At 41.2% G+C, this 16096-nt stretch overlaps 1 protein-coding gene across 8 annotated transcripts in view; it reads left to right on the plus strand.

The window, feature by feature from the left end:
- Positions 1 to 16096, plus strand: part of CACNB2 (calcium voltage-gated channel auxiliary subunit beta 2) — a 403546-nt gene that overhangs the window by 150892 nt on the left and 236558 nt on the right. The window contains exon 1 of one of the 8 annotated variants that reach the window (XM_016962731.4): positions 54 to 649. The exons of the other annotated variants lie outside the window; for them this stretch is intronic. Within the exon in view, the coding sequence (XP_016818220.1) occupies positions 569 to 649 (81 nt within the window). The 5' untranslated portion in view covers positions 54 to 568. Of the gene's footprint in view, positions 1 to 53; positions 650 to 16096 lie in introns of those variants that run through there. 8 annotated transcript variants of the gene reach the window in all.

The raw sequence follows: 16096 nt of genomic DNA on the forward strand, positions 1-16096 counted from the left end.
TACGTCGTGAGGCTGCGCAGAAGGTACTTACAGGTACTCATTGTACCTGAGACTATGTATTATTTATTGAAACTGAGCCCTGAATTATCTTTATCCTCTGAGCGGCACTAGTGCCTCCTAAAATGGATGCCAACAGCAGCTAATCTACAAGAGCTCCCACATGCTCCTTGCTCTCATTATTTTTCTTATTAGTAATTGTAAGTGGTAGCTACCAAGCTTCTTATTAAAGCTTGGAGAGTAATTGGGAATTGCAATTGAACAGCCGAGAGAGGAACACCTCTGTGATTTTGGACGTTTCCACGTGGACTGAAGTTTTAATTTTTTTAAGGGACTACTCCACTTCGGATGTTGTCGCTATACAGAAGATAACATGTTGCAGATTCTGCCTCCATAGTGATCAGAGTAGCAATCTGTGATGTGTGTGTTCACGTGCTTAATGCCCAGAAGGAAGATGGGCTATGGGAAGGTTACTTTCGCTGTTACTTATGATATCTGTGTCTGGCAAACCAGAGAACTTTTTGCATTTGGGTAACAAAGACGTTTGGAAATATACTCCATTGGATTTTCCATGTTGGTGAAACTATTGTTGACCGCTTCAGTACTGTATGTTGCCATGCCAAAATCACCTAAGGGCAAAAATGTCTCCTGGGTAAGTAGATGATGATTTTATATCTCTTAAAAAGTATATTTTAAGCAGAAACACATGCTTTAAGAACTTAAAGACATCTAGTTGTTTCATGTTGGTAAGAGTATTTGGAAAACCTTCAGAAAGCATTTGTCTTAGAAAAGCATATAAATATCTTTGTAAGTGTTAGAAATCCTTTGGCAAAGTCACAGTGGTGTGCTTGCTAAAATATGAACTATAAGACATGTAAACACTCAGTTTGTTTTGCCATTTTTAGGTTTTTAGGTTTGCTTCACCTTCGCATACACACGCAGAATTTAAAGTGCATTCATACAAAGTCAAGGTTATGATTTTAACATGTTTTCAACTCCAAAACTGTTTGTGTTGAGTAAAGATTGCCTAGATTTCTTTTTTGGGGTAAGTCAAATGTTAAGGGTAGAATATATGATTTTCATTATTCAGTGATATTGTTGGTGTGTTCCTTTTTTCCTTGGAAACAAGATAGCATAGCTATTTCTTAATTTTACGTATCTAAGTAATTTCCCTCAATCAATGATAGACATGTATAAAGTTTAACATTTCAGCAATAACAATGGCATGTTAATCCTAATCAAATTTGACTCCTTAATATTGTTTCACGGTGGCTGGGTGCAGTGGCTCACGCCTGTAATCCCAGTACTTTAGGAGGCCGAGGCGGGCAGATCACGAGGTCAAGAGTTCGAGACCAGCCTGGCCAATATGGTAAAACCCCGTCCCTACTAAAAATACCAAAATTAGCTAGGCCTGGTGGCGGGTGCCTATAGTTCCAGCTACTCAGGAGGCTGAGGCAGAAGAATCGCTTGAACCCAGGAGGTGGAGGTTGCAGTGAGCTGAGATCGGGCCACTGCACTCCAGCCTGGGAGACAGAGTGAGACTCCATCTCAAAATAAAATAAAATTATATATATAGATTCAAGGTAGTTTCCTACCAAAAACACAAAACCTACCAGATTGAGCTCAGAATAACGAGAACAATCTGTAAACTCTTAAAAAATAAGGGCTTTAGTTTCCTGCTATCATGTTAAGTGAGCTTGATACATTAAAATTAATAGGCAAATGGATTCCTTTCTATTCTCTACAGAAAGTTGTGTGTCTAAACACCAAATTTTTGACCACCAGCCCATGCAACCTCGACCATACTCATCATAGAATTTATTATTAGATCATCATTATGGTTTTTTGGCAATAATGTAGGAAAAATAAATAATTCCATCTTTTCGGTCAAGAGATAATGTTTACCACCTTAATTTGAAATTCACCAATTATGTTATTCTTACTTTATATGAAATAGCACCATATTTGTCTAAAAATGGTTATTGTGGCTTTTTTCTGTTATAGACAGTTATTCTTTAAGAGTACTTAATTAAAAGAGGTGTACCTTAGTTTGAAACACAACTCTCAAAATTATTTCAGAAAAATTGACAAAATTTTTGAAGTTAATTCGCTTTTAATAATGGATACTTTTTGTCTTGATATTATTGTTATCGTTGATTCTTCACTTCCTCTTAGTAAAACCAAGAGATATGATTCAGGAACCTTTGGCCTAACTGGTGAGTTTCTTTCCCTCCTTATACGGATGGGTCCAAGGGCTAGTTCTGATGTCCAAATGTGAGTTTGCTACTTTCTGCCAGCACATAAACATTAAAGAAAAGAGTCGTTTCAGAAGTACATCCCCTCCTTCATCTGATTAATCCTCCTAAAAGATTAATTCTGTCAAACTAGTGCCTGCCTAATGGCATGTTTCTACCATGAAAGCAAAACTTGAAACATTAAGCTCAGACTCTACCCTTGGGTTGGGTTTACTTCATACTCAATTATGCTAATATTTTTTGAAAAGTTCAAGTTGTTGGCTAAAAATTTAGGAGCAACTTATTTCAAGAGAGTCAGCATAGTTTCATTTCCTCAGGTTAAAAATTCCCCGGTGTATCCCACACTATTACAAAATGCCTCTGTACCAGGTTTGTCCAAAGATGAGTTATGAGTTTAATGACTGCCATATTACAGGGAATACAGTCATTTGGTTGGTGTGTGCTGATTATGCAGTGGTCCAATCATTCATGTTAATGACTATGATAAAATTCCTTAGTTTGACTTTAGGGCATAGAGAGAGACTTTGAAATGTTGATCATTGCTTCAATTTTCACCACTCATGGTTTTTTAGGTATTGAATGACGTTTCCCTGCATTTTTTGGCAATGTGAAGTGAAATGTATCTGGTCTTCCTGCTTTTGCCATTGGCCAGTTTCCATTTGGATATTTATTTAGACTTGAGTTCAGGAGGAGAATAAAATGATTCCCCTTGTCTCTTTAACCACATAGTAAACTTCCCAGTGGTGAAAGAAGGTCATGTAACTCTTCCTCCCCGGCCCCTCGGGCACATTTCCGAGACCTGCTTCACTCCATGTGATAAATATGAACACATCTTGTGGAACACTGCAAGTCTCAGAGTGGACCACCACCTTCTTTCTCCTGTTCATGCCTGGTCAGAGTGGTATCTAGGCAACTGGTTAAACTGCTTGACAGTGTAGCTCTCTGTGCAATGGAAAAGATGATAGCAACCAGCATTTTCTCTGAGATGTGCTGAGGATTATCAGATCTTCCTGGTACAAGGGTTCGACATTCATTCAACAAATGTTCACATAGTGCCTCTTCTATGATCCTCTAGGTACCGAGGACGCAGTGAAAAAGATCCTTGAGAATCTCCAACATCATGGAGCTTACATTCTAGGGAGGGGAGAAAGACAAAAGCAAATACCTAAGTAGCACATAAGATGGTGAATGAAATAGAACAGGGAAGGGGTTAGGAAGTGCCAGGAATTGAGAGGTGGTGTTGCCAAGTGGTTGGTTAAACCTATTGAGCAGAGACTTGAAGAAGGTAACAGAGTCAGCCACGGGGAAATGTGGGACTCAAGCATTCCCTGCAAAGGAAAAATGCTCAGATGCAAAGGCAGGAGCCTGCCCGGAATGTGAGGAATGGCCAGAAGGCTAATATGGCTGAACCGTAGTGGCATTCTTTCAGTTTTCTGTGTCTCTTGTATGTATTTGCATATCTTTAGTAGTTCTTCATGGGGGATTCCAAGACAGGCCTCAATTCCCCTGTTCAAATCCCCAGAGAATTCTGACGTGTAGGAACTTCGTAAGAAGGTGCACACCAGTGCCTGCCAATGAAGGTTATAGGTGACAGGAGAGAGGGGGCAGAGCACTGCAGATGCCCATCTCATCACCCTGACACAGTCAAGCTTCATAAGCAGCCCTGAAGAGTTGAGAATTTTGTTATTTTTATTTTTTTACTGATATTGAGGCAGTTTTACAAATGAGTATTATGGTGTTTTATAATAAGAGAAGTTAGGAGCAATTTTAATATTAAAGATAGTATTAAAAGGGGGGATTTAAGGATACAGGCTAATAGGACACAGCACTTCCAATAACAATGCATACTTTTTGTTAGAAAATGGTACACAATTCCAAACTTTATTATAGAATCTTCATATATTCTTTGACTATAAAAATCCTTCCTGTTTTTTGAGACATGATCCTGCTTCCACTTGTTCATGACAACTGCATAGACCCCTAATGGCTGTAGACCTGACTTTATACCACACTAACCAACTTTGTTGAAAAGTCACTTTGCCTTGGCAATACAAAAATAATGGACTCCACTTAGGATCCTGATGCTAGGCAAACTCTCTTGCTGTTCTTTTAATTCTCAGGAGCTGAAATCAGTCACACTGAACCTCCCAGTATTCCACATCTATGGTCCTACATATAACAATGATTACTTGTATGTGGTACATTTCATTGGTTGTTCTTAATGTTTTTTATTATGTATCATAAGACACTAATACCATTTAAGAAAATGAAGGGAAGCTGTAAAGAACATAAATGAGTGACTTAGGTTCACATAACAAAGAATGCTAGAGATTAAATCAGAACTCAGAATTTTGGGGTTTGCCTTCTATTTCTTGATTGAGATACTCCTAGCAAATACATTAAGTATGTGCATGTTATTATATTATAAAAGTAGATGTTACTAGAAATTGGCTAAAAGACTAACAATGACAATTAAACATACTGCATAGACGATGAGACATTGACTCATTTTTGAAGGGGAAAAGGAAAGGGTTCTGCCAGGGACAGAAGTCCATCACCTTTCCTTGGTCATTGAATGTTATTTCCATGTAGATGTCTCTCTCCAGTTGTCAAAAGTCACTATTCTTTTTGCGTGTTTTTTTTTTTTTTTTACCCTCCGTGATCACTATATCTGTCTTGATGAATTTTTTTCAAGCTGAATGGCTTTAAGTTATGACTTTATCAGAGATCTATCTCTTGTTGCTTTTGCCTCATTTGATATGCAGGTTTCACTGCAACATCTAGATTACTGGTCTTTCCGACAATATCAGTTTCTAAAAATATCTGATTTTGTATTTTTCTTTTTTATTCTCTGAATGTTTGCCACTGTCATCAGAAAGAGCTCCCTGTTGTTACTCTCCTTTGTTCCCTTTCTGGGTTACATTAGAAGGTTTACTGAACTTGTTCAAACATCTCTGAAGATTTTAATTTTTTCAACTTTACTCACACTTGACAGGAAATCATAGTGTGTCTGGTGACACAGATACGTTATTTACTTACTTTCACAGCCATGAATATTTTTCCAGACACTCATACGTTGAGAGAGTATTTTCTTCTCCAATAAATAAATAAGCATACAGATATATTTTTTTAATAGATAACTCTATGTCTAGGGAAACCTGAGAGATCACACCAGGTGGCTTCAGTGAATATGAGTATTCACTAGCCAGCCATAAAGCATTAGGAAGTATGTGTTTGTATACAGCCTGCCGCTACCGATTATATTTAATATTCAAATGTGTACCTTTTAAAAATCAAAGTTCAAACTTACAGGGTACTTAGAGATTTAAAAGGGAACAAGTCATCAGTTCCTATCTCAAAACTGGCCCATTTACCCTTCTTTCCTCTTTCTCATTTCTGATCCTGGAAACAAAATTATTTTCTCATACAACATTGAGAGCATTGCAGACAATGTATTATAGTGAGAAAGTATGTGCAGTGGAGGCAGATTCTGAGTTTAAATCCTGATTCTGCTAGTAGTTGTTGACTTTGGACAAATTATTAACCACTAAGGTTTCCGTCATTCATCTGTAAAATGAGGATAATACCACTTTTCCTGTAGGAGTATTTTTTAAAACAATGTGTAAAAAGTACGTATCGTAGTGCCAGCGCATAAAAGTAATTTGTTAAAATCGTTTCCTCCTTTTGTCTGCCCTTTCTTTTCCAATCCTACTGCTATAACATGAATTCAGGGATTTATTGTCTTGTATCTACTAGACACCATGGCAGCCTGCATACCAATTGCTAACTTCCCTTCTCCATTCCATTCCAAGCACTTCTATTCAGTATGTTTCCTTTAATCCAGATTTTCATCAGTTTCCAAGCACATCATAATCCTTTAAAAATTCCTCAGGCCAGGCACAATGGCAGATTTCTATAATCCCAGCACTTTGGGAGGCCAAGGTAGGGGATCACTTGAGCCCAGGAGTTTAAGACCAGCCTGGGCAACACAGCAAGACCCTGCCTCTACAAAAACATTTAGAAGAATTTCTTTTTTTAATAGCCGGGTGTGGTGGCTGCATGCCTGTAGTTCCAGCTACTCAAGAGGCTGAGGAAGAAGGATTGCTTGAGCCCAGAAGTTGGAGGCTGTAGTGAGCTGTGATCATGACACTGCATTCCGGCCTGGATGACAGAGTGAGACCATGTCTTTAAAAAAAGAAAAGTTTCTCACCATCCATAGATAATTAAACATTTCCAGGCCGACTGAATTCCTCCACGGAGAAGACAGGAGAGGGATTCAGAACCAACCTGAGCCCAGGGCTGCTCCACTCCCTGCTCTCTACCTTCTTCCCCTTGGGTTTGAGCCCAGATTTTAGGTGAGATGAGCTTTCAGCTGGTGGAACATCTCTCTTCCGTTTTGCTGTGATAACAACTCTAGTTCTTATGTGGAGGGAGGGATTAAAGTGCATTGGGGTACACTATCCCTCCACAGCAGTGCTTCACCCTGCAGCGCAAATGTGTTTCCTCCCGGGTTGGGCATCTAGCCCAGGTATTTCTGAGTCTGACGATCATGGAGTGAAGGCCGAAGAATGTGGATAAAGAAAGGGAAGGAGAATCAAATAATGCCCCCCAAGTTACTAAGTCTCTTGCTGAACTCCTGCTTTTTCTATCTGGGTGAAGGTAAAAAGAGAGAACTGGAGACAGTGCAGGAAAAATATCATTTAAAACCTAACCTTGAGGCTGGGCGTACTGGCTCACGCCTGTAATCCTAGCACTTTGGGAGGCTGAGATTGGTGGATCACCAGAGGTCAGGAGTTCAAGACCAGCCTGGCCAATGTGGCAAAACCCCATCTCTACTAAAAATACAAAAATTAGCTGGGCATGGTGGTGGGCGCCTGTAACTCCAGCTACTCGGGAGGCTGAGGCAGGAGAATCATCTGAATCCAGTGGGGCGGAGGTTGCAGTGAGCCGAGATTACGCCATTTCACTCCAGCCTGGGCGAAAGAGCGAAACTCTGTCTCAAAAAAAAAAAAAAACCTAACCTTGAGATCACTATATCCAGACTAAACAATGAAGAGAATGTACAGTGTGAAATTTCTAGGAGAAAATGTTGATCTATTTCATAGATCATTTTAAATGCCACAGGTGAGGCCGTAAGGGCCCAGGAATGGGAGAACCAGTTGTGAATCATTCCCTAAAATCAAGAGGTGATACAATGTGCAATGTGTTACCAACTCATAGCCAGTTCCAAGAGATCTGGATCTATATCCGGTTTGGGGATTTTGTCTCCACTACTCCAGCCTTAGTGCAGGCTGGCTGTGAGTTGCAGCCCTGGTGGACATTAGATGTCTTGGCCAGCAGGTCACTGGACCTTTCAGAGAAAACATGCCACATACTTGTAGTTCAACTGCACTGTGAGAGGGGCAGATGGGAAATCCCTCATTTAAAGGTAAGAGGTAAAGCAGAGGTAATAAGAATGGAGGGTTTCTTCCACTCTGCAAAAACTGCTGTATGGGCTGTGTGGGCACGCCTTTGAGCTCTTAGATGGAGACGAGCTCAGGGATAGTGCCTTTGGAGAAAAGGTTGGAGAGATTGCACTGTGAGAGGCTTCAAATCAAGTTACCAAGTAAATAATGGGTGCAGCACACCAACATGGCACATGTATACACATGTAACAAACCTGCACGTTGTGCACATGTACCCTAAAACTTAAGTATACTAAAAATAATAATAATAATAATAAATAAAAGAAAAAAATAAAATAAGAAAAAAAAAGTTACCAAGTAAATATTAACCCTTTTGCAAGAATTCATTAAAACTAGGAGCACCAGAAGTCGCATATAATGCCTATTGCCCACAATTCTTAATAGTTCTCTTTCTTTCTCAGAAGTGTTCTGGATTGGACAATACATGACATGCTCACTCTAATTGTCATAACAGAGTACGGGTGGATGATCATGGTGGGAAGGAGTAGGAAGAAGTAGGGCCTGGGAAGGTGTGAGTTTTCCCAAGGAAAAGCTCCACTGTGGTTACTCAGAAATTCAGTGGAGAAGGGGAGCGGGAGCGTGGCTGCACCTCTGGCCTACTCTGGCTTTAGGCATCAGTTTTGTGACTTTGGATATACTAATTAGTCTCTTTGAAGGTCACTTTCCCAGCCTGGGCAACATGGTGAAACCCCATCTCCACAAAAAATACAAAAATTAGCCAGGCATGGTGACATATACCTTTACTCCCAGCTTCTCAGGAGGCTGAGGTGGGAGGATCAATTGAGCCCGGGAGGTTGAGGCTGCAGTAAGCAGTGATCGCACCACTGCACTCCAGACTGGGTGACAGAGTCAGACCCTGTCTCAAAAAATAAAAATAAAAAAAAACTTTCTTCACCTGCAAAATGGAGATCATTATAACTCATGTTGCTGATGGTTGTGAGAATGAATCATAAGAATGCAAAGAATATGTATATTGATGATAAGAGATGTCACGAGAAAGAGCAGCTGGGATTATGCTGGACCATGCTACTTAAAATCACCTCTGATGCCAATCTAGATTTCTTAGTCTGGCCTTCAGGAACATCTATAGTCAGTCTCAATCTAAATTTCCGACCCTGTTCTCCACCACTTTCATAGGTAGAGCCTCTACCCAGTGAATGCATGTTGCATTTCTTTTTTTTTTTTTTATTTTGAGACGGAGTTTCACTCTTCTTCCCCAGGCTGGAGTGCAATGGCACTATCTCGGCTCACTGCAACCTCCACCTCCCGGGTTCAAGTGATTGTCCTGTCTCAACCTCCCAAGTAGCTGGGATTATAGGCGTGTATCACCATGCCTGGCTAATTTTTGTATTTTTAGTAGAGATGAGGTTTCACTCTATTGGTCAGGCTGGTCTCAAACTCCTGACCTCAGGTGATCTGCCCACCTCAGCCTCCCAAACTGCTGGGATTATAGGCGTGAGCCACCACGCCCAGCGGTGTTGTGTATTATTATCTCTGTATGTCTGTTGCTGTGCCTTGGGTAACAAGTTGACTCCTACACTCCTGAAATTTCATTGCTGCTACTTCTACCAAGCCAAGATAAAAAGTAAGTCTTATCAGCAAAAGTGATGTGAAATAAAGAGATCATTAGAAATACTATCACCTTGTCTAAAATACATTTGTGTTTATGTTACTAAAACTAACAGAACCTATTACAGCAATGACAAAGTATTTCAAAACTCTAGGTGTTTGTTATGCCTTTTGGCAATTAACACCTTTAAAAAATGCAATCTGACGGGTGAATCACGAGGTCAGGAGTTCAAGACCAGCCTGGCCAGGATAGTGAAACCCCATCTCTACTAAAAATACAAAAATTAGCCGTGCGTGGTGGTGGGCACCTGTAATCCCAGCTACTCGGGAGGCTGAGGTATGAGAATTGCTTGAACCCGGGAGGCAGAGATTGCAGTGAACTGAGATCGTGCCACTGCACTCCAGCCTGGGTAACAGAGCGAGATTCCATCTCAAAAAAATAAAAAGCGCAATCCAAATCAACAATGATGCATTGACTTCTGGGAAAAAAAGTAACAGAATATTCAGAGTACTCTGGGGAAAAAAGAAAGATAGGATTTCCTAAGGACTAGTGTCAGTTCCCAAGAAAATGAGTGAGGAAAGAACGCTATTTTAACTTGCATGTTACCCAAAAGTGAAAGTGAGATGGAGACTCTCAAGGTAGAGAGAAAACCGCCACTCCTTTTCAAAAAGGGGACTCGTGTTCGGAAGTGCGAACGTAGCAGTGTTCCTGGCACCACAGAAGTTTGGTGATTTTAATCCTGACACCATTTGCTGTTTCTGAACTTTTACATTTATCGTTGTTATTAACTTCCCAAGTCAAACCAGGGGAGTGACGTGAGCTGACTTTGCGCTCTCTGATAGCATGAAGGAAAGCCCCAACAGGTGAATGACATGGTTCTGGCATCTTTTCTGCCTTGATAAACAAGCTCCACAGTAATCCCAGCACTTTAGGAGGCTGAGGTGGGAAGATTGCTTGAGGCCAGGAGTTTGAAACCAGCCTGGGCCACATAGCAAGTCCCCGCTCTACAAAAAAACACAAAAATTAGCGGGACATGGTGGCACATGCCTGCAGTCCCAGCTACTCAGGAGGCTGAGGTGGGAGGATCATTTGAGCCCAGGAGTTTGAGGCTGCAGTGAGGTATGATTATGACACTGCACTCCAGCCTGGGTAACAGAGTGAGATCCTGTCACAAAAACAAATGAAACAAGCTGTTCAGGTAAATCCACTAAGCCGTTCTCTCTTTTTTTTTTTTTTTTTTCCTTTTTTGAGATGGAGTCTTGCTCTGTCACCCAGGCTGGAGTGCGGTGGCACAATCTCAGCTCACTGCAACCTCCGCCTTCTGGGTTCCAATGATTCTCCTGCCTCAGCCTCCCGAGTAGCTGGGATTACAGGCATCTGCCACCACGCACAGCTAATTTTTGTATTTTTAGTAGAGACGGGGTTTCACCATGTTGGCCAGGCTGGTCTCGATCTCCTGACCTCGTGATCCTCCCACCTTGGCCCCCCAGGGTTCTGGGATTACAGGTGTGAGCCACCGCGCCCAGCCGCCTGTTTCTAATACATAGGAAGGAGATGAATGTGTCACACTTCCTGGAACCCAAGAAAATAACCCAAATTATGCATTCTATAAAAGTAAACATAGCCTTAAGAAAGACTAGGAGGAAAAATCTTACCAAGCAGAATGAAGAAATAGCATAGTGATTGATTTATCAAAATTGCCCACATCAGGCCTCCCAACTTGACGTAAAGAAATCAAAATGAAATCACTCATTTAGCAGTCAAAGTTGTAGAACAGACTTTGAGATATTGGCCCAGTGATGCCCAGAACCTGAATAGCAGCAGTCCAGGGAAGTTTGGTGGGGTCAGGGGTGGGTCGGGGGTGGGTCGGGGCTGGGTCGGGGGGCACTTTGTTGCTGTAGCAGTCTTCCAAGCTGCTTGCAGATGTGCAGCATAGCAGCAGCAGAAGCGATAGCGCCTGTATTTAAATGTGAATGACATTATACAAAAAAGATACTTGCATGCATGTTTATAGCAGCAGAATTTGCAATTGCAAAAATGTGGAACCAACCCAAATGCCCATCAATAAACGAGTGGATAGAGAAACTGTGCTATATGTACACAATGGAATACTACTCAGACATAAAAAGGAATGAATTAATGGCATTCGCAGCAACCTGGATGGGATTGGATACTATTATCCTAAGGGAAGTAACTCAGGGATGGGAAACCAAACATTATATTCATATGTTCTCACCCCTAAGTGGCAGCTAAGCTATGAGGATGCAAAGGCATAAGAATGACATAATGGACTTTGAGGACTCAGGGGGAAAGGGTGGGAAGGGGGTGAGGGATAAAAGACTACAAGTTGGGTTCAGTGTATACTGCTCAGGTGATGCGTGCACCAAAATCTCACACATCACCACTAAAGAAACTTACTCATGTAACCGAACACCACCTGTTCCCTAAAACCTATGGAAATAAAAAATAAAAAATAAAAATAAAATGCAAATGACAGGTGTGCAGTAGACTTTTCTAGACTTGCAGGCATATTGCAGCTTTGTGTAATCTGTGCTGAACAGAGATCGCTTCTCTCTTCATAAAGCTCTTTTATAGTTTCACACCTGTCATCAGCTGTCCTTTAAACTCTGAAGCTTCACGGGGGTCTCCTTAGACTCGTTAGTCTCATGGTGGCACTCACAGTGGAGGATGTCCTTGTTGGCTACTGGTGTCACCTTTGGAGTTGAAGGAATAGACAGTTTATTCTTGTTTTTGCTTTTCTCTCGTGGCTGTGCGGGAGTGCTGGCAAAAAGATAAGGATGTGAGAAATGTTTAAGAAAGGGAGAAGGCCAGGCATGGTGACTCATCCCTGTAATCCCAGCACTTCGGGAGGCCAAGGTGCGAGGATCACTTGAGCTCAGGAGTTCAAGAACAGCCTGGCCAGCATAGTAAGACGTCATCTCTGCAAATAATAATTAAAAATTAGTCAAGTATGGTGGTGCACGCCTTTGTTCCCAGCTGCTCAGGGGGCTGAGATAAAAGGCTCGCTTGAGCCCAGGTTGGGAAGGCTGCAGTGAGCCATGATCACGCCACTGCAATCCAGCCTGCGTGATAGAGCAAGGCCCCATCTCAAACCAAAAGAAAATTAAAAAAAGGGAGAAAAAAGAAACACAATCCAGGGCCACGTGTCTCAGATGTCACTTACTTCTCTTCATAAGAGCCAGTACTGAATTCTTAGAAGCTGTGCAACCCGTATGAAGGCAACCCATATGAAGGTTTTCATTTTCTGCTACTTTTTCAGTTATCCTGGAAAAAATACTGAGAGGCAACACCTGTTAAGGCAGGCTGTCCTTGGGGGTGCGTGTCCAGCGCTGCCCTTGACTAGTTGTGGCACTAGTTACTTATCTTCATGAAGTCTGTTTTCCAGTCCGTTCAGTGGGGGAGTGTTAATCCTGTCCTACCCACCTCAGACAATGAATTGCAAAGAAAATGATGTCTGTGTAAGAGTTTTGACATTATGCAACATTATATGAGATTAAAATTTATTCAAGTTCTAGAAAAACCGCCAGTGTTTTTATTTTTTATTAGTATTACTTGTTGAGACAGAGTCTTGCTCTGTCATCCAGGCTGGAGTGCAGTAGCACAGTCACAGCTCGCTGCAGCCTCAAACTTCCAGGCTCCATCGATCCTCCTACCTCACCCTCCTGAGTAGCTAGAACTACAAGCTGGCACCCCCACATCCTTCTAATGTTTTAATCTTTTGTAGAGATAGGGTTGCATTATGTTGCCCAGGCTGGTCTCAAACTCTTGGGTTCAAGCGATCCTCGTGACTCAGCCTCCCAAAGTGCTAGGATTATAGGTGCGAGCCACTTCACCCAGCCTAATCAGTGTTTTCATATGTAGAATTGCAAGTCATGGTGGCAGTGGACAAGTTTATTTCTCAATACACAATGGGCAAGTATATTATCTCAAATGAGGAAATGAACCATGTTTATACCACCTAAGAGTTGTGGAGCTTAAAAAAAGTATTCAGCACATTTAAGAAAGGTATTAAATACATTTTGTTTCAAATATTGCATTGAAAACATTGTTTGTTTCCCCAAATTTCCAGGTGAAGGATAAGCCTGTGCTCTTTTTCACTCCATTTTTTTTTTCCCAATGTAACCTAAACCTGTTAATATCTATATTCAGCAAAGCTGCCCTGGTTGCCTGGCAACCAGGCTTCGTGGGCTAGGGAAACACCAAGGCAAGGAACCAAAGGCAGCGAACACAACCTTGACTTTGCCTGCCGCTGCACAGGCGATCATCCTCTCTATATTCTGTATAAAGCTCTATTTCCAAAACTTAAGTAAATCTTGCAAGAATGTTAGCTCGATGCTATTAGGAGTTTAAAACTTACGGTTTGTGGGATAACATTTCAACATAATTAAATAAGCATGAAGAAATCTCTGTCTCTGCTCTTCCTTAATTAAAACAGGGGTGGTCCCTTTCCTCACAGGTCATGCTGTACATTTCAATCCCACTTTTTATTTCCTCTGCAGAAAGATGTGTGCATTATTCTTGGAATAAGATGTAATGGAAATTGAAATGTCAACTTTGAGAAATAGAAGTTTAGGACTCATTACTGCCAAACATATATTTTTGTGTCTTATACAAGGAAGTAAAAAGAAGAATGAATGAAAATGATTTTTCTTATTCCAATTCTTCCATGTTTCCACCTTTATCTCATTCCCTTTCTTATATTCTCCCCTGTGGGAACTTCATCACTTTAAAAATTAAGAACAAGGAAAGCCTTTGGGTTACAGGAAATAAATGTCATCTACTTCATGGACAGTAAATGCTATGAGGCTGAGACAGAATTTGGAATTTAAAGCTTACATTCTCTATTGTTTTATTATGTCACTTGTTTCATAAGGCAGCTTTTATTGGTTAAGTTCAATATTCAGAGGAAAAGTAAACTGAAGGACCCTGAAGCAGATCCTTTTTGAAATAAGATTGGAGAATAATATAAGGTAAAACATGTAACTGGGGCTGTTGAAGTGGAGATTTGGCTAAGTATGACAAAAATGAGAACAGAATACAGAGAAAATTAACTCAATAATATCTCAGCACAAATCCTCGAAATCTGCAATGAACGTATCTTTTGATTCCTAAGTCATGAAAGAAGACAGTCTTTCACTACTACTTTGCCATGTAATAGCCATTTATATCAATTTCACATTCTACTTTCTTCTATCCTTATTCCATAGCTGGTGTGAGTTAGTTTTCAAGACAACCTGGAAGTCCCAATTTTAAGTAACATCTCCTAATTTGTAAGTGTTGGCTTCAGTAAAAATTAACAACCTCACTCTGTAGGTCAAACAGAACCCATCTGGAAGCCAGGTTATGCTCATGGTTGACATTTGTGACCCCAGGTATAGGGGGAGAAGAAGGGTAACTGCGGAATTCTCACGTGTTAAGAGGCTGCATATAAAAATGATAAGTGTTGGGAGGCCGAGGTGGGAGGATCGCTTGAGCCCAGGAGTTGGAGGCTGCAGTGAGCTATGATTGTGCCACTGTACTCCAGCCTGGACAGCAGACCGAGACCCCATCTCTAAAAAAAGGAAAAGTAAAGTGATAAGTTGTCAAGGAGGTCAGACAAGAAACAGGGTCCTGCTTCACACTTTGATAAGTAAGGGTGCAGAACATTTCAGGAGGAAGAGAAGAGACAGCCAGGGGGCCAAAACAGAATTCAGCAAGCAGGCATTTAATTGTGATCTTGGGAGAGGGGTTTCAAGAGGATGGTGGAAGTCAGGCACAGATGCAGTGAGTTATAAGGAGCGTGTGGGTGATGAAAGTAGAAACAAGCAAATATAGCCTCCTTCTAGAAGGAGGAAGTATGGCCACAATCACTTGAGGAGAAGTGAGTGGAGGGAACGTGTAGGTATATTTGTAGACACAGAACAAATTTCTGGAGAAAGTAGAAGATAGGACAAATACAGAGGTCTAGGTTTTGAAAGAATTAAGAATTAAAGGGTAGCGGAACACGTAGATAAATATGTAAAGGCTTTCCTGTGGTTAATGACAAAAGATTTTCACTAGATTCCATAATGGTTCCCATCAGCCTTGTTGCAGTAGAAATGAGGTCCTTGGAAAATGAAGAAGGCAATGTGAGAGAGGCAGACGAAGGAGAAAGAAGAGTCTATTGTAAAATAATCACAAGCATTACGGTGCGGTCAGGGTGAAACTGGATAAAGCGTTATGTATGGACATTCTCCAGCAATTTGCAGTAACCCCAGAGAAAATGTCTAACATGCTTTTCAGGGTTAGTAGCTAGGAGCCGAAGATAGTTAAGGAGTGAGGGCTTCTTTGTTGCCAAAGACTGAGCTGTTGAAGTTCTAGTCCTTGGGAAGTCAGCCAGGGAGAAAAGCAGGTGATTCCGGGAGGTTAATGGACTGAAGACACTGCAGAGGGTTAGAGATCATGGGAAAAGCTAAGTGTAGGTTTATTTTAAAAGCAGCAGCAGATAGGGTGAAAATATAAAAGGTTGTGATCTGAGAAAAGTGTCCAGATTTGAGGTCCTTGGGTTAAAATAATATGGGGTAAAGGCAAGAGGCGGTAAGGATGATGTCTGTCAGTTCCTGGTTAGGAAGTGAAAGTTCCTGTAGAAGAGGAAAGACAAGCTCCAAGGGTAAAGACAGGATTTTGTATTTCACATCCTGATGATGGCAGAGAAAATGGTGGAGAAAAAAAAAACGAGCTAGGTGAAATCGTGTTTAAAAAACCAGAGGAATACCTCAAAAGTTGGTAAATAAATGCCATTCTTTTAGGGCCGGTCACGTGGCTCCCGC

The sequence above is a fragment of the Pan troglodytes genome, chromosome 8 (assembly GCF_028858775.2).
Source record: "Pan troglodytes isolate AG18354 chromosome 8, NHGRI_mPanTro3-v2.0_pri, whole genome shotgun sequence".
In the NCBI taxonomy this organism is placed as follows: domain Eukaryota; kingdom Metazoa; phylum Chordata; class Mammalia; order Primates; family Hominidae; genus Pan; species Pan troglodytes.